We start from the raw sequence: 19,429 nt of genomic DNA, 5'->3' as shown, positions 1-19,429 counted from the left end.
AAAAGCTGGGTGGCACGGTGGGCTTCCTCATGCCACTTCACTGGAAGATGGGCACTCCCTTTGGGTTAAGCATATCTGATGTGAAAGGAGAGCTGGATACATATCACTTGCAGATGCTGTAGATCACCAAAACATCCCCTGATGCAGTGGTCGGCAAACTGCAGCTCGCGAGCCACATGCGGCTCTTTGGCCCCTTGAGTGTGGCTCTTCCACAAAATACCACGTGCGGGCGTGCACGTACAGTGCGATTGAAACTTCGTGGCCCATGTGCAGAAGTTGGTATTTTGTGGAAGAGCCACACTCAAGGGGCCAAAGAGCCGCATGTGGCTCGCGAGCTGCAGTTTGCCGACCACTGCCCTGGTGAACTGCAATAGTGACTTGTAACCACACAGTAGGATGCTTTCCTTCTAACCGATTAAAGTCCTTTGTTTGGGGCGGAGGGAGCTCTGAGCATGTAACTTTCAACTCTGCTGAAACAGGAATGACTCAATAGAGAGTGGTGGGCTGACCCAACCGTTGTTGTTTATGAATAGATAAATGACTAGGTACGTGGACATATTTAAGACAATACAATACAGCAGCTATGTCAAAGATGCAGTGTCACATTTTTATGTGCAAACCTAAGACATTCTGAAAGAAAACTCAAGCCAAAAATCTACCCATAAACTCAAACAGGCAGAAGGCCAGTTGATGTCTAAATAATGTCATATCAGATCATCGCCATTCACCAGGCACACTGCTTTCCTGTTTCTTTCTGAAGGTCCTCGTGCAGATAAGTGGCTACTCAGGATGAAAGAGGTCTATTCACCCCCAAACTAATGAGGTCAACTAATCAACTGGTCAACTTTCTTTTGATGGAGATAGCAACAAAGGAATCTCCTGGGCATTCTCGGTGTCAAAGCTAAACGCACTGGTGTTCCATCCTAAGACACCAGACAATCAAAAGGCTACCATCCAAATCAGCCCCACCCCAGAGCCGTGCACCCTGGACTCAACCCCATTGGGGGCATACTTACCAGCCTCTCGGGTTGTGTTTCGGCTTGTTGGCTTGGGTGGAGGGATGGGGGCCTGTTTACCAGAAGCCTTGGTATTTTTTTTAATAGGAGGCACTTCGTCACCCTTGGGGCTGGCCCCAGCAGCAGCCCCTTTAGGAGGCACAGGTGTTTTGGGGGGCATAGGTTTGGGTTTAGGCTTAGGAAGAGTTGAAGGAGGTAGAGCAGGAGCTGCCGGTGTTTCAGAGTGGTTTTCAGTGTTCTCTACAAATGAGAAAGTGAACAGAAGCAGACTGATACAGACACACGCCATATACGTAGCAGGAGTGAGACAAACGGTGACAGCGATACAAACATGCAGCTGCTTGGCCCTTGGGAACCAGGGTGGCGTTCTGCACCAGAGAGAGCAATGTTTGGGGTCAGAACAAAGGCTGAAAGCCAAACCAGGCTGTGTTGTCTGGGGACATGAATCACTCCTGTGATAACACAGGGTTGCACAAGTTATGTTGATGAAGTTACGTTCAGGATGAATATAAATGTCCATCGTCAGGGGCTGACACCAGCCTTGAATTGGTGGCTGCTGGATGATGGCGTGAGCATGATTGCTACACTGAATTTCACAAAACTGAAGGGCTCCCAAGAGTGACTGATCAGCACATTACACACACCACCACGGGGTGAGGGGCTTACTACCCGTGATGGCTGGACCCACAGTTACCTTGGTCCTCTTGCTGTCAGAACTTAAGACCCGTCAACCAGACGGGGTGGTGCTCTGTCTCACTGGGGTCAAAACCCAGTAACTTTCTAATCTAAGAGAGCCTCTGTGGAACCCTTTACAGGAAGCACAATGCACCAAAGGATGAACTGTTTTCTCAAGCTCTCCTGGTGCGGTCGGGCAGCTTCCTGTCTTATAACAGCTTCCTCTGACCTGTCCTAACAGTGCCACGACTACAGGGACAGAATCCAAAAACTACCAAACTTGTTTTGTGATGTAAAAACACAAGTAACAATTTTGAAAAGACAAGGGTTAAACTTTATTTTAAAAATTTTATATCTAAGAATATGAACCTCTCACAAGGTTTTGCCTAGCCCTAGCTGAAGGAGAAATAGTATTTGTCTCTCATTACTGAAAGTGGAGATATGGAATGCTCATTCATATAGTCGCATCCGTATTTTTCCTAATAGTGATTGATTGACATGAAAATACAGTTCTGGTCCAAAGAGCTAAGCAGCATTTCTTTATACATGGAGCACAATAAAAAAACATAAGACAGTATTCAGACAAGACTAAGCCTTCGCTGGATGTTTCCTCCCATTATTGAATGAGCAAGAAAAAGTTTAATATTAGCATGCATCACATTTCTTATCCTAGAAAGTGAGGACTTCACCCCCGCACCCCCTGCCGTGTTTCTACATCCCCATCAAACCACTGATATAACCACCATAAAAATGACTCAAGCTATGGTAGGTAATCAGTAGAACTTCTTCTATCCTCCCTCCGCCGTGAAACCCACCTCAGCCACTGTAGCCCAACTTGACCCCTCCTGCACCGTGAATTTATTGTAGCTACAGGTTCAACATGCATCAGAGGCTGCTTTGTGTTTGCCTTTCTGTTTATATATCGCGTCTCCCCAACTGAGCAGTGACTTTCTTCACCTACCTGGTCTGAACCAGGAGGCCACTGAATCACAAAAGTCAGTTAGGTTTGAGAACAACACAAGTTAATGCACACCTAAAACATCTATCTCTCTATATAAAAGCCTAAGCGACCGTTATGGCCGGGTGACCAGCAGGTAGCTATGATACGCATTGAACAACAGGGGGCAGATGCTCAATGCAGGAGCTGCCCCCTGGTGGTCAGTGCGCTCCCACAGCCAACCTCCCGCAGGCCCTCCCCTCAGCTGGCCAGCCCCAATCGGGACTGGGTGAGACAGCCCTGATCACCAACCAGGCCGAGGGATCCCACCCATGCACGATTCATGCACCGGGCCTCTAGTTTTAACATAAAACATATAACTAGACATTGACTTGCCAGTCTTTTGATGTAGGGCAGAAGCCTATTCTTTAAGTACTTCTTCATTCTTTAGAAGGTTAGCCCCTAGCATAATATCATGTGTAGAATTCAAGCCCAATAATATTATCTGGTGAGAGCCAGTCAAACGGACTGACAACACTTGCTTTCTCTATTCCCTTTCACACCACCAACTCTCACAATTTTCCCCTCTGCCTTCATGGCAGACCATGGAGAGATCTTTCTTCTTTCTGCCCATGGCTTTAAATTCTAAAGTCATACCCCAAAGAATCCAGCTTCTGGGTTTGGGAAGGAGGAGATGGTTCGCTCTATGACATTTGGGAACGACAATCCCTCCTGGGTGGAAAATGAACACAGTGCACGCAAACTCTCAGCCGGCTCTTGGAGAAGCATGGCCCACTCCTTTCTCTGCGACCACCACCAATTACCGCTGTGTGTTCGCCACCTGGCTGATGTTTATGTTTACCCTGTGGTGATTCTGGAGGGGGGGGATTGTGCACACACAAACAGTATGCTTTTCTGACTAAATTATAAACGACTATTGTCTAAAATTTTAAGCAGAACACTTTAAACATCATGTCTATTCAATGAATGTGACTGATTAGCAGACAGTTATTAACAATATGCATTAGTAGAAAACAAACTCCTCCTTTTATCTGGGAGATAATGAATTCAGTCAAGTTATATTTTTAACTATTGCCATATGACCTGAAGACACGATTAAGTTGATGGAGTCTATGCGTATTATCTTTTCCAGAGGAGGTTCATTAATAAAGGCTGCCTTGTCCTTTGGCTTGACAAGGACACCGTTTCACGCAATAGTCTGGAGGATGGCTGTTTACTGTACTTCCATGTTTGGCTCCCTCCACCACGTGGAGAGTTCAGTTCGATAACATAGAGCAAACCTGAGAACTGCATGTGTCTTTGTCTTGCCTAGACTACACCTCTGCCCCCATTTCTCCTGCATCGGACTGCTGTCTCCTTCAAATCTTAGTTTAGAAATATCTTCTTAAGGACCAATTTTTGTCCCCGTGGGAAGCTCCTGACTTGCTGCACTGAGGCTTTTCAAGTGGTTGGCACCTTGTACCGCATGCTGGCTCCTCCTATGCCACGATCTGCTTGCAGGCAGAGGCCACTGCTCATTCACCACTCCCTTCCTGGTCCCCAGCAGAGGCTTACCCATGGCAGACCGTCATTAGTATGTTGGCACAAATGCATTACATCATTTGTTACTTCATTGAAAGTCCTCAGTAGAAATAACATCCAATAATTTTCAGATTTCTCATATTTAATGCCAAGCTACACTTAACGGATTGCAGATCGGTTTTTCTGCCTCTTCTATGTTTAAGGGCCCTTGCTGAGAGACTAATGAGAGACTAGGAGCCCTGAAGGTCTTCAGGGGAAAGTCTCCAGTGTTGAGCCCAAGACTACTGTACCAACTCCAAAATCCGGTGCCTCCAGGAGCCTCAGGAGCACCCACCCACATGTCTGAGGTGAAACCTACCCACAGAGCAGTGTGAAGGCCACTTGTTATCTGTGGTTTTTTTTGACACTGATGTTTCAAATACTAAAGTACTGACATACTGTCTTAAAAAGAGATACAAGCATCTCAGGCTTTAAAGGCACATGACGTGGTTTTACAAACATAACCAATTAATAGATGAAAAAATGCTCTTGGATAGGTTGCATAAATAATGTTCTTGTGAAAGGAAAGGAAGAGCTGCACCTCCAGATTAAGGGTGAATTAAGAACCTGGGATGGTGGATTTGCAAGGTAGTGAACTCAAACAGGAAGTGGGATCAGACATAAAAGTGAATCTTGCGGTGTTTTTAGAATTAAATGGTACCTTTACAGAGAAATAAATGGTTACCTTTGTTCATTAAAGTATTGCCTATTCAACTTAATGTTTTGTGATGTGAGTTATGAGTGACATTCATTTTACTTCCCAGAGGGGCTCTGGTGGGTGCACCATCCGCACAGGGGAGGGAGGCCATGCGTCTTACAGGGGGTGTGATGACATGTCCAGCATCTCATGTCCTTATGTACAGACTAGCCAAGCAAGATGCTATCTTGGACCTTATTTGACCAAAAGGAACTGACTGTACTCATTCTGAGTAAAGAATAAGAAAACAAAACATCTCTCAAATATCCATGGACCTATGAGATCTGCCATCGTCTTTGTAGAACATCAAGGCCTGCTGGTTTAATTAACATAAAACTGTCAGCAACTTCTTATTAGGTTGATAAGGGACACGCTTCCTTTGAAGTCTGGCCAGTCCACTGATGGACACCCCACACGGACCAAGTGAGCACCGGAGATGGCACTGTTACATAATAAAGAATGTAACTCTTCAATGCACAAAGGATGGACAAGGCACGGGCCAGAGATGGATTTGAAATGTAACAGTTTGGTGAAAAAGGACAGTTGGAATAAAAAAATAAAAATAAAAGAAATCACTACTTGTGGTAATACTTTCAACTAAATGCCCTTAAAATCTATTTAGGTCTGTTTCTCTTTAGGTTTCAGGAATAGTATCCGGAAAAATGTTAGTTAATTTCTCATAATCAATACTCATAAGCTTAACCAGAGTCCTTCAAAGAAACAGGACTAAGTACAAGTCCCATAGTATACTTAATATTGAATAAAGCAAAATAATAAACTTCTAACAGATTATTACCAGAGGCTTCTAAAATTTTTAAAGGCTAATTTACATGCAAATAACAGGGGTGATGGGCTTCCAGAGTAGATGATTTTTAAGTCACAATGTCTGCAGGTTGCTCTTTTGTTCTCTTTGTCGTTGAAGGACTTGGATCAAGAACAGAAGAAAAGTTTGCTTCCAGCAGATTCTAAGAGTTCCCAAAATGCCTACAGAACCTAAACTAGGTTTGACAAATTTTTGCCATCCACCAACTCAGAGGCAGACATTACAGAAGGAAATAGTTCATTTCCTGAGGATTCATATTTATGCTGCATGGGATCTAGAACTTCCAACAAAGCCTTACTTCATAGGAGTTTCAGTTTATGTTTGCGTAAGTATGAGGCTTGGAGGTGCCTGCACGTAATAGCAGTGGTATGCAGAGGTGATCAATCAGTGACTAGGAACTTGTGAATGTTCTGAAGGTCCTTGGTAGACATGAATTTTGCAGTTATGCAACCTACCATAGCATAGTCACTCCAGAAAGCGAGGTCTTAAAGAAGCCTTTAGGGAATGGCATAATTGCCTCTGGTATATTCTGAAATTTCCAATTGCACAGACAAATCACTGAGCAGAAGCTAAGCCAGTACAGCAACCCAAATCCTCAGCATCTCTGGGGATAATTCCTGAGTCTCTCTCAGAAATTTCTAGAACCTGGACTAGAACCTACAGTGTTGGGTGTGTGGATGCACCAGCCACACCCTCATTTCTGAGCTGAGTTGCTCACAGGGGCCAAAACCAGCACAGAAAGATGTTCTGAATGCTGGCATTTTTTTTTTCCCAAAGAAGATTCTGAGAAAAAGCTCCTGAGGAAAAGATAATATTCCCAGACATCTCTAATCATTAAAGAGGCCATCCATCTGATTGTTACTGGTAATTAGCCCTCTTTAATAAAAAATTAAAATGATGTGCTTATAAAATGGATGCATCTACTTGAGGAAACTATCCAATTTCTCTTCACTAGTTATTATTTCTCTCCTCTGTGTGTCTGCAAATTTTCCTCTCTACTGGTCTTAACATCACTATTTGGAGCTTAAGACCCGATTCCTGACATTGAGCTGTGGTGAAGGAAAAGAACGAGGGGTTTCTCTTGATTTTACCTTTCTTCTCTTCTGCCTTTTCCTCCAGAGGTGGTGCTTTTTCAGCTAGAGAGCCATTACCTTCTTCAGACTTTACTATATTTTCCTCTCGGGTAGATTCCTCTCCGATGGGTATCATGTGCCCGTTTGAATTTTCAAAGTTAACTGTTACATCTCCATCTAAAATAGGGAAAGAAACACCTAGATGTCTAATTGGATGGCTTTCTTAAAACCCAACTTTACAGTTAGTAGGACTGTAGGGTTCAGGTTTCAGGCCCTGGGAACCAAATACATCCTGTACTATTTCACCGTGTTTTACTAAATAATTCATTCAAATGAAAGAACTAGAAAATCCTTCATCTTGGGAGGGAGCAGCTATGGAGGGGGCATCCAGATGCCATTCAGATAGTCGGATGGATCAGCCTAATGATAAAATACCCTCGGGCAGCAGAGTCCCTCTCTTCTTGTGCTTAAGTTTTGTTGAAGTCAATACTAGGAGTCTCTTTGTCATTCAGAAACTGAACCTAAAAGGAATAACCTGAAAAATGGAACAGACATTTTAACAAGCACCAAAAACACAGGGTGAATGAAAATACACAAGTAACACGAAATGTACTTACACATACAAACAATTAGTGGGAGGATATGACATTTTCCCAGCACCACCATCTGCAGAATATTACCTCTATGATATGTTAACTTAATGCAGCAGTACAGCTGCTCCTCTACAGTCAAAGAATGATGGTAGCAAGGCTAATTATATTTTCAGTATCTTATTTATGAAAACATTAAAATGAACTCATGTGCTTTGTTATATACAACTGATCAAAGAGTCTTTAAGTTGGCCTAATAATAATTTGAAAATATTAGGGGTAAAAAAATGCAGAAAAAGTAGTTACAGAACAATTTTTAAAAATCATAACTGAAAATAATATTTCTAATATGTTAGCTAAATCATAAACAACCAATTGCAACCCCTGAATGTTCACAATTTCTAGGAGTTTCTAAAGTGAAAAGAGATTTTGCAGAAACTCTTCATTCAGCCGCCAAAATGCTTGAAAAGATTAACCCTGGAAAATTTTATGAGGCTTTGCTACCAATGCAGAAAAAAAAAAAAACAATTAAGGAATTGAAGTTTTTACTGAGAAAACTTGAAGAAATGCATAATTACTGCTAATGTATACAATTCTGATTAATCTTATTTTGCCAACCATTATAAAACAGACCATCTTCCAAATTTTCACTAAATACTAGAGAATGGTTTTGGCCTCACAATGAAATCAGCTGGTCTTACTGACAAAACCAAGCATGACATTTTAATAAGTAAAATATACATATCATAAAGTTATACATGTTCAAAATGCAAAAGTTTTTGCTTAGTCACGTGACTTCCAAACACCTCTAATCTGACTCATGTATAAAAATGAAATAGACAATAATTGAAGGCAATGCCATTGCCAGTGCATCTTAACTATTTCAATAAAATTAAGGCAATACATTTTTAAAGAGTATGTGTCAAAACAAAAAGAAATCAAAATATTCTTATTTATTATTATAAGAACAAATTGGATTATCATATGATAGAAATCGTTGACAATATGAAAGGATACTTACTTTGAGATATGAAATAAAGCTACTCTTATAAAAGAAAAACCGTAGAAAAAGAAAGCATATCTGTAATAAATGTAGAAGTTAAGAATAAAACAAAGGAGAACTGAAGCTAACTGGTGTGTGAGAAAGTTTTCTAGCTTTGTATACTATTTTGGAATTAAAACAAGTTAAGTCCTTAATATAGATTATGTATGTAAGTAAAATAAAAGCTCAGCAAGAGAAAACAGAAGAAGACGCTGAGCTAGATGGCAAGTTATATAAGAGGCCTACACCAAGTATTATAGGAGCATTTATATGCAAAGAAAAGGGAAAACTCAGAAAAGAGTTGTGAGATTAGAGTAATCCAAGAGCTAAAGCACAAATAGAAATAAGAGGTTAAGCAAGGAGCATGAGAGGTTGGAGGGCTTTCCCCTCTTTCTGGTAAACAAGTGTATGTGAGATATAGTTAATACAGGAACAGAGACCAGGAGAATATCAGGTATGAACAAAAGGTGAGTGACTCTTTAGAAGGTTAGGTAATACAGCAAGAGAGAAAAGGGAAGGAGGCTGGCAAGCAGGCAAAAACATCTACATGCCCTCAGGTTAAAGCTAAGGGAAAGGACGGAAGGGAAGACCAGAAGAGGAGGACTGAACTTGGACTAGATCATCAACTTCTCAAGAGAGGCGACCAGTTCCTGAAATTTTAGATTAAAGTTAGATCTTGGTATAAAAAGGATAATTTAAAAGGAATAATAATAATAGCTGGGAGGGAGGGTATGGAGTGGGGTGGGACAAGGTCCAACCCAGGGTAGCTGGAGAGGTTTAGACAGTCTATCTGGCTCCCTGATGGAAGGGCATAATGGACAAGCACTGTCAAGAGCTAAGGCAAGGTCAAGAAGATCAAGGCAAAGAATGAATCCTCGTGGCAGAGGAGAGGGGACTGTCACCAAGCACAGCAGCTTCCAGGCTCTGGCTAGAGCTGAAAACAGACTGAAATTATCAAGATAATTGTTTATGGAAAAATGACAAAAATCTATTTTCTCCAGCTCTTGGCAGAAAAGGGGAAAAAACTCTATTTCCAATAGGCATCACCGGGAATGTCCAAGTATTAGGTAATTTCTATAGTTGTCTACAGGGACTCTGCAAAAGGTGAAAGTAAAATTCAGTAATTGATGACTTCCCAAACATTAAAACCTATTACATTATGTTTAGGTTAAAAATTGTTTTCTTCTTTTGTGTCTTAAAACTTTTAATGTCCAGTCTGCAAAAGGTAAATAAAAAGGTCAAGGAGGTCAGACTTTTGGGGAAATAAGTCTATAAAATTGTAATCCATCATGCAAATAATATAACAGGTTAGGAAGAATAAAAACAAAGCAATACTAAGCATTTCTTTAGATTGACAATTGCCATTTGTTTTTAGAAAAAGGACACTCTTTCCTAGCTATAATTTTTAATAAAATTTTAGATAAAAAAATGGGACTTTAATCTCTATCTTTAATATTCATTGACAGTTTCAATCATAAATTTTCATTCATTTTCCCTCTTTTTAAAAATATTGAAATAGAGGTGACCAGGCAGCATTCAGCTGTCAGTGGATTTTAAACTCCTCTCCTGCCTCCAGAGAGATTAGAGAGGAGACAAATTTTTATACTGTGAGCTGACCTTCAAGGAAAAAAAAAAAATTAAGGATGTGTATTTTTTATTTTTAAAAGTCCCAGGCAGGAAATAAGTAGCTTCAAAGTAGTAGAAAATTAGGGAAGACAAAATTCATTCATAAAATGGAGTGGAGAAATATATAAAAGGCCAGAAATCAAAGTAAAATACCTAAAATTGTGAGGGCTAAAAAAAAAAAAAAAAAAAAAAAAAAAAAAATGTAGTATTCACTCCAGACTTCCCTGTTTTCTTTGAAGCAAGAATAAAATAGTAAAACATTTCCTAGTTCTACTTGGATTATTCAAACGTTGGAAAAAGCGTGTCATTTGGATTTATAAGTAGTGAATGCCAAAAGATGTTAATTTCTTTGCAAGGAACATAGATCAGGAGAAGAGCTCCAATTTAATAGCTTATTATTTGTTCCTATCAAAGTATAATAACAACAATTTACCCCAGTAAATGTTGGGGAGGGGGAAGGCAGGAGGTAAAAAACAATGTTGCAACAAAAAATTTATTCAGTTTCAATAGTAGTGGGAGCAATGAAAATTATTCAGTATTATTTACTTGGAGAAATAACCAATCTTTTGAGAGTCTATCTCAGTTTCCACCTAATTCTTATTTATCTTTTTAGGAGAATAGAGAAAAAAGGGGAAGCAGATAGAGGTAGAAAAAAATACTTGGAAATAATTGTTAGTGAAAAGGTGAGAGACAGATCCAAAGAAATGAGAACAAAAAATTACTTGAGAGAATGATAAAGCAAATTAACTTAATTTGCCCATTCATGCCTTATTGATTGTACATTTGAGTGCATTATAAAGGACAAGAGAGGTATGTTTATCATCTCTTTTCTCTCTTTACTTTTACTGGTAGACTTGAGAAACCAAACTCAGGAGCCAAGCTAAACTCGGCACTTACGCAAACTGAGTTAACTTGCATGGAAAGACCTCAGCTCAACAATAGAGATAAGAAGCAGTACCATAAGTATTTGTATCTTTATCTGTTTCTCCAGCTACAGGGTACCTTTGTACAGCTTTAGGTTTAGAGTGACATATGGTGAAGGATTCACCAAAAAGGTAATTGAATTTCTTTTCCAGAAGACCTTAGATTCATTGCAGCCCACAAAGGCATTCTGAATTAAAGCAAGATTCCCATAGGGCGGCACTCACTGCTTTATCTCCCAAAGACCACGATCATCTTAAGTTTCAAAGGAAAATGAAAGAAGGACCAAAGAATGAAGGATCAAATTATTTTAAATGCATGATTAAGTTCCTCACCTTGATCAGGCAATTCCTTAAGAACTCCCCTTCTTATCAGCTCCTCTCTACTTTGTCTTGTGGATATCTTCCTTTCTAATACTTTTAAAAAGAATAAGCACATGTAAGAATCAAGTCATTGCTCAAAATAATTATGAAAAACATTCCAAGTACATTCATTCTGTTCATGGGAGGACTCAAACCCCAGTTTTTCTAGTTGTCTAGTGATTGGAGTCAACATAATTAGGACAAAGGCAATGACCAGAGCCCTTGGTTTGAAACCCAGCCGCTGGGTCTGGTCTTCAAATGATGGTGATGGGCCAAGAATCCAGAGAAATTATTTCACATCAACTACTTCTCACTTTCAAGTATTTCTTTCTTTAGTAATGATGCATTCTAAAACATAGGTTTTCATGAACATAAAATGTATATAGAGAAGATGTATATTTACAGTAAAAATCAACAAGAAAGCAAACTTTCAGTAAACATTCGGGTAACCCAGAGAGAAGAGATGACTTTTTCAGTGTTTTCTCTCTCACACATCCTATTACAAAAGTGCAACACATCAGATTTCTGTAACTCTTTTCCTTGCCATACTATAAAATTATATAGTGTTCTTATATCCCCCCACATATCCCGACTTAGGAAGATGAAGTCGAGTCATGCAAAGGGTGGGACTCTCAACACTGCTTATTCTTTCTTCTGGAAGAATCTACATTCCAGTTACACCCTGTTCAAAACAGCACCCTGACGTAGCAAAAAGGGCCAGAGAAGGGGCGTAGGGCTCTTTGGGGAAGGGCAGGTACACTGGGTAGTCGCAGTAGGTCTGGATTCTGATCCTCTCTATAATTCCGACTCTAGACCTTCTAATCTGCAAATCCTAGAGACACCCTGGACAACACAATTACCCCAAGCCATGCCCTGACACACACAAACAGAGCCAATGATAACACTAAGAACATGTTTTTTGTTGGGGGCTGAGAGGGAGGCGGCTCCAGGTGGCTTGAAGCAAGGACACTTGGAAGGGAGGGAGAAGGGAGGGGTGCTCTGGGGCTGGGAGCTTTGTATTAGGCACCAGAAAGTCCTCAATAAGTGTTTAGTAACACCATGAGCCCCAGAATAGCAACACTTAGTCTCTCTTGAAGAAATTGAACATTTTTCCTTTCTGATAACTAGAATTGGTGTATTTATTTTTTAACCTGGTTGCCAGAAAGGCCAGGGTAAAAGTTGATATTTAACACAGATTTCATATGACAATTCATGGGGAAATCTGTTTCCCCCTCCTCAGCGACCTGACTTCATTTATGTTCTATTGACTGCCTTTGTGCTCTTTGTTCTAGGTTTGGTCAACATTTTTTGGATAGAATCAGAATGTAAAACAACTAGAAAATTAATGAATAAGCAAATAAAGAAATAGTGGGGGGGAAAAAGATAACATCTTACAGGTTCAAATGGAGACACACACAGAAGCGTCCCCTGTTCCTTTAGGTTCCCCATCCACCCCCACCTCCACCCACCCTTCCAGAAGGAAGTAACAACAGCTCACTTAGATGCTGGTGATCTCAGTGGGCAAAGTTATCTGCGAGTGGGGGAGCCAGCAGCGCCTATTCTTTTGTGGGAGTTCTTTTAGGCTAAAAGAGAGCTGCTATTTACCTACAGCTTCGATGTGCTCAGGCTTTGGTCAAAGAGGAGGGAACCCCTGTCAGCACAGGAAGCCAAACAGCAACACCCACAGTGACACTGTGGGATGCGGCCGAGATTGTGCAGGTGGTTACAGGGCCCTGGCCAGGGCAGTCTCCCCTGGAGCCTACAGACCCATTCAAGCTTGACTGGGGCTCTGAGGGGAGGCAGGCCTCTTCCAGGCCTCATCCCCTACTGCTGGGGTGGGGGACAGAGGCCGTGCTGCTAAGTCTGAGGATGCAGGTGGCACCCTGGGCCTGGGGATGAGGCCACATCCTGGGAGCCAACTGCACTGCCGATGCAGAATGCAGTCATTGTGGCGTCTGCCCCTTGCTCTTTGGAAACAACTTTCAATTGTTTTTTTTTTTTTTTTTAAATATATTTTTATTGATTTTTCACAGAGAGGAAGGGAGAGAGATAGAGAGTTAGAAACATCGATGCGAGAGAAACATCGATCAGCTGCCTCTTGCACATCCCCCACCGGGGATGTGCCCGCAACCCAGGTACATGCCCTTGACCGGAATCGAACCTGGGACCTCTCAGTCTGCAGGCTGACGCTCTATCCACTGAGCCAAACCGGTTTCGGCAACTTTCAATTGTTTGCTGCTTCTGTAAAGTGGCCGAAACCACAAAATGGTTGTCAGGAGTCCTAGATTCTAGCACCAGAACTTCCACAATAGTTGTGTGACAGCGGGCAGTCTCTGCAAGTTCCAGGGCTCCTGATCCGTTATCTGGAAACCGAGGGACGAGATTCGATGATCCCTAAAGGACGCTCGCCCAGCTCAAATGCTGTGGGACCCTGTATCATTAATCAAGGCCCTCTGTAAGCTCTGCGTTATGCACCTTTTGAAATCTTCATTCTTGCTCTGAAAAACCATCTGAGAGCCCAGAATGCTTCTGCCTTTCCATCATGGATTCCAGAGCAGGCTTTAATTTTAACTTTAAATTTTCTGCTGCTTTAAAACCAACTTAATCTCAGCTAAAAATCCCTCCTCTTTCTTCCTTGTAAATCCTGGAGCTTTCAAGCAGCAGCTTGGCTTCCTGCCAAGACTCAAAACCCACAGCTTTGTTCCTTGGCTCTACCTCCTACAAACAGGGCCCTGATAGGAAAATGCCTCTGGCTATTTGTTTGGTCTTTGGCTGAGCACATTTTTAACACATAAAGCAGATAACTGTGTTTGGGGCCAATGAGAACAAACTGCAGGCGACTGAGCGTGGAAGGTATGTTGTCAGGGCACTAAGTCCCAACCACGGCTCTCCCAGAAGAACAAGTATTTCACTCTTCATCTTTTAAAATATTTGCCTCCTGTTTATATAGTGTCTGTATGTTTGCAGAGCACATTCACCGAACACTTTCATAGGCTCGGAAAGGTTTTGCATCGGAATGAATCTGAGAGTTCATTCTAGTCCAACAGCCACACAAAGCAAGAGTCATTTCAGGAACTTTCCTGAGACGTGCTTACCTGCTTGCACACACGTAGAGGCAGGGTGGGTGCTATGGTGGAGCCCCCTCTACAATCCATCTCCCTCATTTTTAGAAAGATATTCCTCACAAGGAGTCAAAATCACCTTAACCAGGCTCATGCCACCCCATAGCTCTAGACTAGACTAAGACATTCGTGCAGGGAAAACAGCCCGCGTGAGCTCCGTGTTCACCGAGAGCAAAGCGGGTTGCTGAAGCCTCCTAGAATCTGATCCCAAGTATCTGCTCTTTGACTCCGAAGCTCATGCTAATCTTTGCAAGAACAGCGAGAATGTTGGGAGCCCCGCTCACAGCTGTAGCAACACTGCCGGATGCCGGAGAAGAGGCTTCGCAGGACACTCGTCCCTGGATGAGGTGGCGAGGTCTGTCCATGAAAAGTATTCCCACCAGTTGTGTGCATGGCTCATGGTTACTCACTTGTATCCCAATTTAAAAGGCATGCGTGATTTTTACACCAGATCAAGCAAAACTAGAGTTTCTGTTCCACACTCTGCACTGGGTGAGGTAAATGCCTGACAGTCCAATCCTGATGACAACAGCACACACTCCTCTAAGGTGTGAAGGGTGTGTGGTCCCCGTTTTCCTGACTTCATGTTTAGACTCTGGTTCCTCAAGTATTTGAAAGGATCAACCTTCCAAAAACTCCCTCTGGCTGCCTATCTCACATTCAATAACATCTCAGCTCCTTGGCATGGTGTCCAGATGAGCCATAGGTTAGTCCCCCTCATCTGTCTCCCTCCTTACCACTCCCTCCTGGCTCTCTCTGCTCCAGCCCCTCTGACCCCCAGCTGGGCCCCTGCATGGTGGCCTCGGTCCTTATCTGGGATGCAATTTCTCCAGAACCCACTGGCTTACTCTATCACTTTCTTCCTGGTTCCCTTATTGGAAATCCATTTCCCACAGACCCAGTGTGGAATAACTTGTTCCCCTTCCTGTCTTTATCCATCTTCCTACCCTGCAAAATGTGTCATCACCTCCTGACACAGAACCTACTACTTTGTGTCAGTGTAGTCTTGACGAGAATCAAAACCCTGTGTTGCTTACTGCTGTCTCCCCAACAGTGCCTTGCAGGTGGTTGGCACTCAGAAGATAGGTGTGTTTGTTGAACAGACGAATAAAAGAAAATAGGCTAATAATGATAATGGTCTTGTTTGCTGCCCCTTCCCTACCTCCCATCTAGGAGAAAGCAAGTGAGGCTTGTGGCAAAACTCGAAGAACAAGAGTCTTCTGTCTTCTCCTTCCTCTACTTTTGGCTGGGCCAGCCGAGGGGAAAATCCTCAGCTCTCCATCCTATGGCTCATCTGAGAAAGGCCCCTGTGTGCTCTGGAAAAGGGCAGTCATCATGTGTACAGGACACCAGCCAACCAGCAGGGTGTAACACACGCTCGGGCTCATCATAAATTACAAGTGATTTACGATGTCCTCTGGGCGCGGAGCCTGCATTCAGGAGGGGAAGCTGGGGCGTGTGGCACCAGCTCCTCTCTGCGGACGCACGGCCAGCACTTTCTACTCCTTTGGAAGCATCGGTGTGAGTAAATATTGCAGTCCACAAGCCACTGGTGTTTTCTTTTGGCCAGAAAAGAGAGTCCTAATGTTCAATTCTAACACCGTTTAATGACGGAACAAAATAGGAAGGTAAATAGAAAACGATTCAATGAGCGTGCCATGTTATCTTCTCGGTCCCGAGGACTGAATGGCCTCACTGTAACACTGGGACAGGAACAGAGGAGCGCTTGTCTGGCGCTGAAAGTGTTCTATAAGCCAGGCTTGGCTTTACCTCTCCTCAACAGCAGTGACAGAAAACAGGATGTCAAGTAATGGCCTCCTTTCTCAAAGACCCTTCCTTCACTAGGCACAGCTAAGGCAGCTAAGTCGTTTAAAGAAACAAACACCGAAATGCCACCCCACAGGACATTTACAAGAATCTTCCAAAACATCTCAAGAATGTAAGGCGGAGAAATAAGCCAACATCCCCACCCAAGAACACTCAGGGGTCTGTCCGGCCACTTTCTTGTTTACCCACACCACTCCCCTCCTCCCAGACCTACAGACTACGCTCAGGCCAAACCCCTCAGAACAGCAGCCACGCTTTACCACTGGCCCCAACGAACCTGTCTTCCCCTCCCTTTGTTTCTCATCTCGCTTTTTCACAAATCCGATGTTAAAGTCAAACTCCACTCCTTGCATTTCCTAAACATCCCCAGCACTTCCTCGGCTCCGTGCCTTCTTTTCTTATTTCTTCCTCCCAGAATTAGACTCTCTATCCACCTCGGGTAAAATTTTCCCTGGAAAGTTAGGTCCTCTTCACACAGCGCCCCCATGTGTTGGATCTCACTGCCTGTACCGGCAAGAATGAAGAACTCACTAAGTCCCTAAAGCAGCAGTTCTCAACCTGTGGGTCGTGACCCCTTTGGCGGTCAAATAACCCTTTCACAGGGGTCGCCTGAGACCATCCTGCATATCAGATATTTACACTACGATTCATAACAGTAGCAACATTACAGTTATGAAGTAGCAACGAAAATAATTTTATGGTTGGGTCACAACATGAGGAACTGTATTTAAAGGGCCAGAAGGCTGAGAACCACTGCAAGTGACTTCTGTGCCTTAACAGCTGCTACCTTTCTGGTGCTTTTGGAGATTAAATGAGTTACAACAAGGGAAGTGCTTAGACCAGCACCTAGAATGTAGAAAGCATTCAATACTGTTAGCTATTACTATTGTTTCTGTTATAGCACATGTACATTTTTCATTGCTACATACGTACATAATTGCATAGTCACGTGACTGTGGTCTAATTCCTATGAGGGATATCTTGTTTATTATTCCACCCTCATAATACCAATATTGCAGAGTAGATGTTGTGCACTGATGTGTATTTGGAGGTCGGCACTGGGAGGGAAGGCATGCCTTGTGTTCTTTTCCACTTCTTTTAGGAACAGCCCATCTGAGTTTTAGCCTTTGAGGAACCACCTTCCCCCGCTCTTGGTCCACGTCACTTGTGTGAGGCGAACCCCATCCCTGGGCTCTAGGGCTCCCCTGCTTACCCAACCAGAGCCCAGTTATTTCGCTGGCATTGGTGCTTGGTTCAGAGAGGGGCATGTGCTCAAGCTGCACTACTGAGATCCAGGCCCGAGAATTTTGCTGGAGCAATCGGAGAGGAAGGCTTTCTCTTTCCTCTGCAGCTGTTAAACTAGCTGAATATAAGCTCAGAGTTGCTAGTAGTCCATGTGCACCCACAAAGAGAGCCCGACTTAAAGGAAAAAACAAATGCAGAGGCACAGACTCGAAAGAAAGACACGGATTCCTCGGCACAGCTTCCGAGCACCTGGATCCAAGCACGCGTGAAGGCTGTCTGTCCCTCGCTTTTCAGTTACATGAACCAATAAATTCCCCGTTCGTTAAGCCTCTGACCCTTCATCGGAAGTGAAAAGCTATGACTAATCAAAATAGGTATTAAGTAGATGCTTTTTAAAAATTGAATATTTTTCCAGTAGAGGCTAAAGATTCTCTAGGTATTCATGGCAGAAATATGAAAAAAAGAACTACACAGGCCCTCTCTTTCCTCTTCAAGAGCTTGAAACTTGACCAGGCCTTAAGCAACAGGAAGATGGAGAGATCTATGTCCCCCTCTTTTGAAATCAGTGTCGCAACAGCCTCTACAAATCGGATAGAAATCATCATTTATTTGGTGCTCCATCAATCCTTCCATTATTCCTGAAAGATAGATGAAGTGTGTATTTTTATTTCCTCAGAATAGTTAAGGATAGTGAGAGTTAAAGAGGTCACATACTTAGAATCTGGTTGAACCCAGATATGTATGGCCAAAAGCCTACCACGTGCACTCTCCAATCTGACATGATAATTATGAAGACTTCAACTTTCCCACGAGAGGTACAATGCTTTCCAATTTTCCTTCAAGATGTGAGACAGCAGGATAGCTTTCAAAAGTTAATTTTAAATGGCAAAGTTTTAGATGGTAGTACATGCTCAGTTCAGGTTATAAAAGGATACAGTAAAAATTCTCACTCTCACTGGCCCCCTCACCTAATCAAACTGAACCCCACTCTTACTCCATAAGCAAATAACCACTTTTATTCATGTCTTTTTAATCCTTCCAGAAATTTTTTTAATCCTCACCAGAGGGTGTGTGTGTGTGTGTGTGTGTGTGTGTGTGTGTGTGTAATTTATTTTAAAGAGAGGAAGGGGTGAAAGAGAGAAACATCAATGTGAGAGAAAAACATCAAATGATTGCCTCCCATACACAACCCGACGCAGGTATGTGCCCTAAGCGAGAATCAAACCCATAACCTTTTGGTATACGGGATGATGCTCCAACCAACTGAGCCACCCAGCCAGGGCAAGAAGTGGTGATCTTTGTCCTGTGCAAACAGCGGCAGCTGAAATCCCTGTTTCCAGATGGGGTGAGCTGGGAACAGCCATGGCAGATCAACCCACGGGACTTGTGGCTATTACTCCCACAGGATGTTCAGGACTAGAACAATGGGCAAGTCCCCGATCCCAGATGGGCCCGGAAGTACAAGTAATCTCAGGAGAGTGATTAGAGGCAGGATTTGTAAGCTACGTGAGACACTGCGTGTCCTTCCTTCTTCTAGTCTTGACTCCTATAAACTCATGGAAACACAAATGCATAAGACAGGTGCTTGCAGATTCATCCAGTTGGATGAAAAGTTTCCATTTTTTGTGTATTTCTCATTTCTCATTTCTTCACATTAAAATATAGTAAACCCAAGACAGGATCAGACCACAAAAGGGACAGATGTTTAAAATGAAGATGACGACAATTTTTTTTGAGGTGGTTAATGTATAATTTTTAACAGCCTATTTTACTTAGTTATCCTATGAACAAAACGTATTAAAACATCACCAACTCAAACTAATAGATGTGAATAAGCAGCTTAAGTTAGTCAGATGACTGAGTGGGCCTGTTTTCCAAACCCATGTTTTTCA

The 19,429-nt window shown here is 42.5% G+C and overlaps 1 protein-coding gene across 7 annotated transcripts in view; it reads right to left on the bottom strand.

Moving 5' to 3' along the window:
• Positions 1 to 19,429, bottom strand: part of PHACTR2 (phosphatase and actin regulator 2) — a 238,841-nt gene that overhangs the window by 42,997 nt on the left and 176,415 nt on the right. For 3 of the 7 annotated variants that reach the window (XM_070417821.1, XM_070417823.1, XM_070417822.1), the window contains exons 3-5: positions 11,317 to 11,397; positions 6,821 to 6,979; positions 1,017 to 1,256 (exon numbers count right to left, since the gene is read on the bottom strand). In XM_070417821.1, the coding sequence (XP_070273922.1) occupies positions 1,017 to 1,256; positions 6,821 to 6,979; positions 11,317 to 11,397 (480 nt within the window). The remainder of the gene's footprint in view (positions 1 to 1,016; positions 1,257 to 6,820; positions 6,980 to 11,316; positions 11,398 to 19,429) is intronic. The other 4 variants (XM_070417825.1, XM_070417826.1, XM_070417824.1 and 1 more) reach the window with 3 other exon arrangements.

This window comes from Myotis yumanensis, unplaced genomic scaffold (assembly GCF_028538775.1).
Source record: "Myotis yumanensis isolate MYYU_CA2020_CCGP unplaced genomic scaffold, mMyoYum1.0.hap1 SCAF_6, whole genome shotgun sequence".
Lineage (NCBI taxonomy): Eukaryota > Metazoa > Chordata > Mammalia > Chiroptera > Vespertilionidae > Myotis > Myotis yumanensis.
This window is presented reverse-complemented; position numbering and strand designations above follow the sequence as displayed.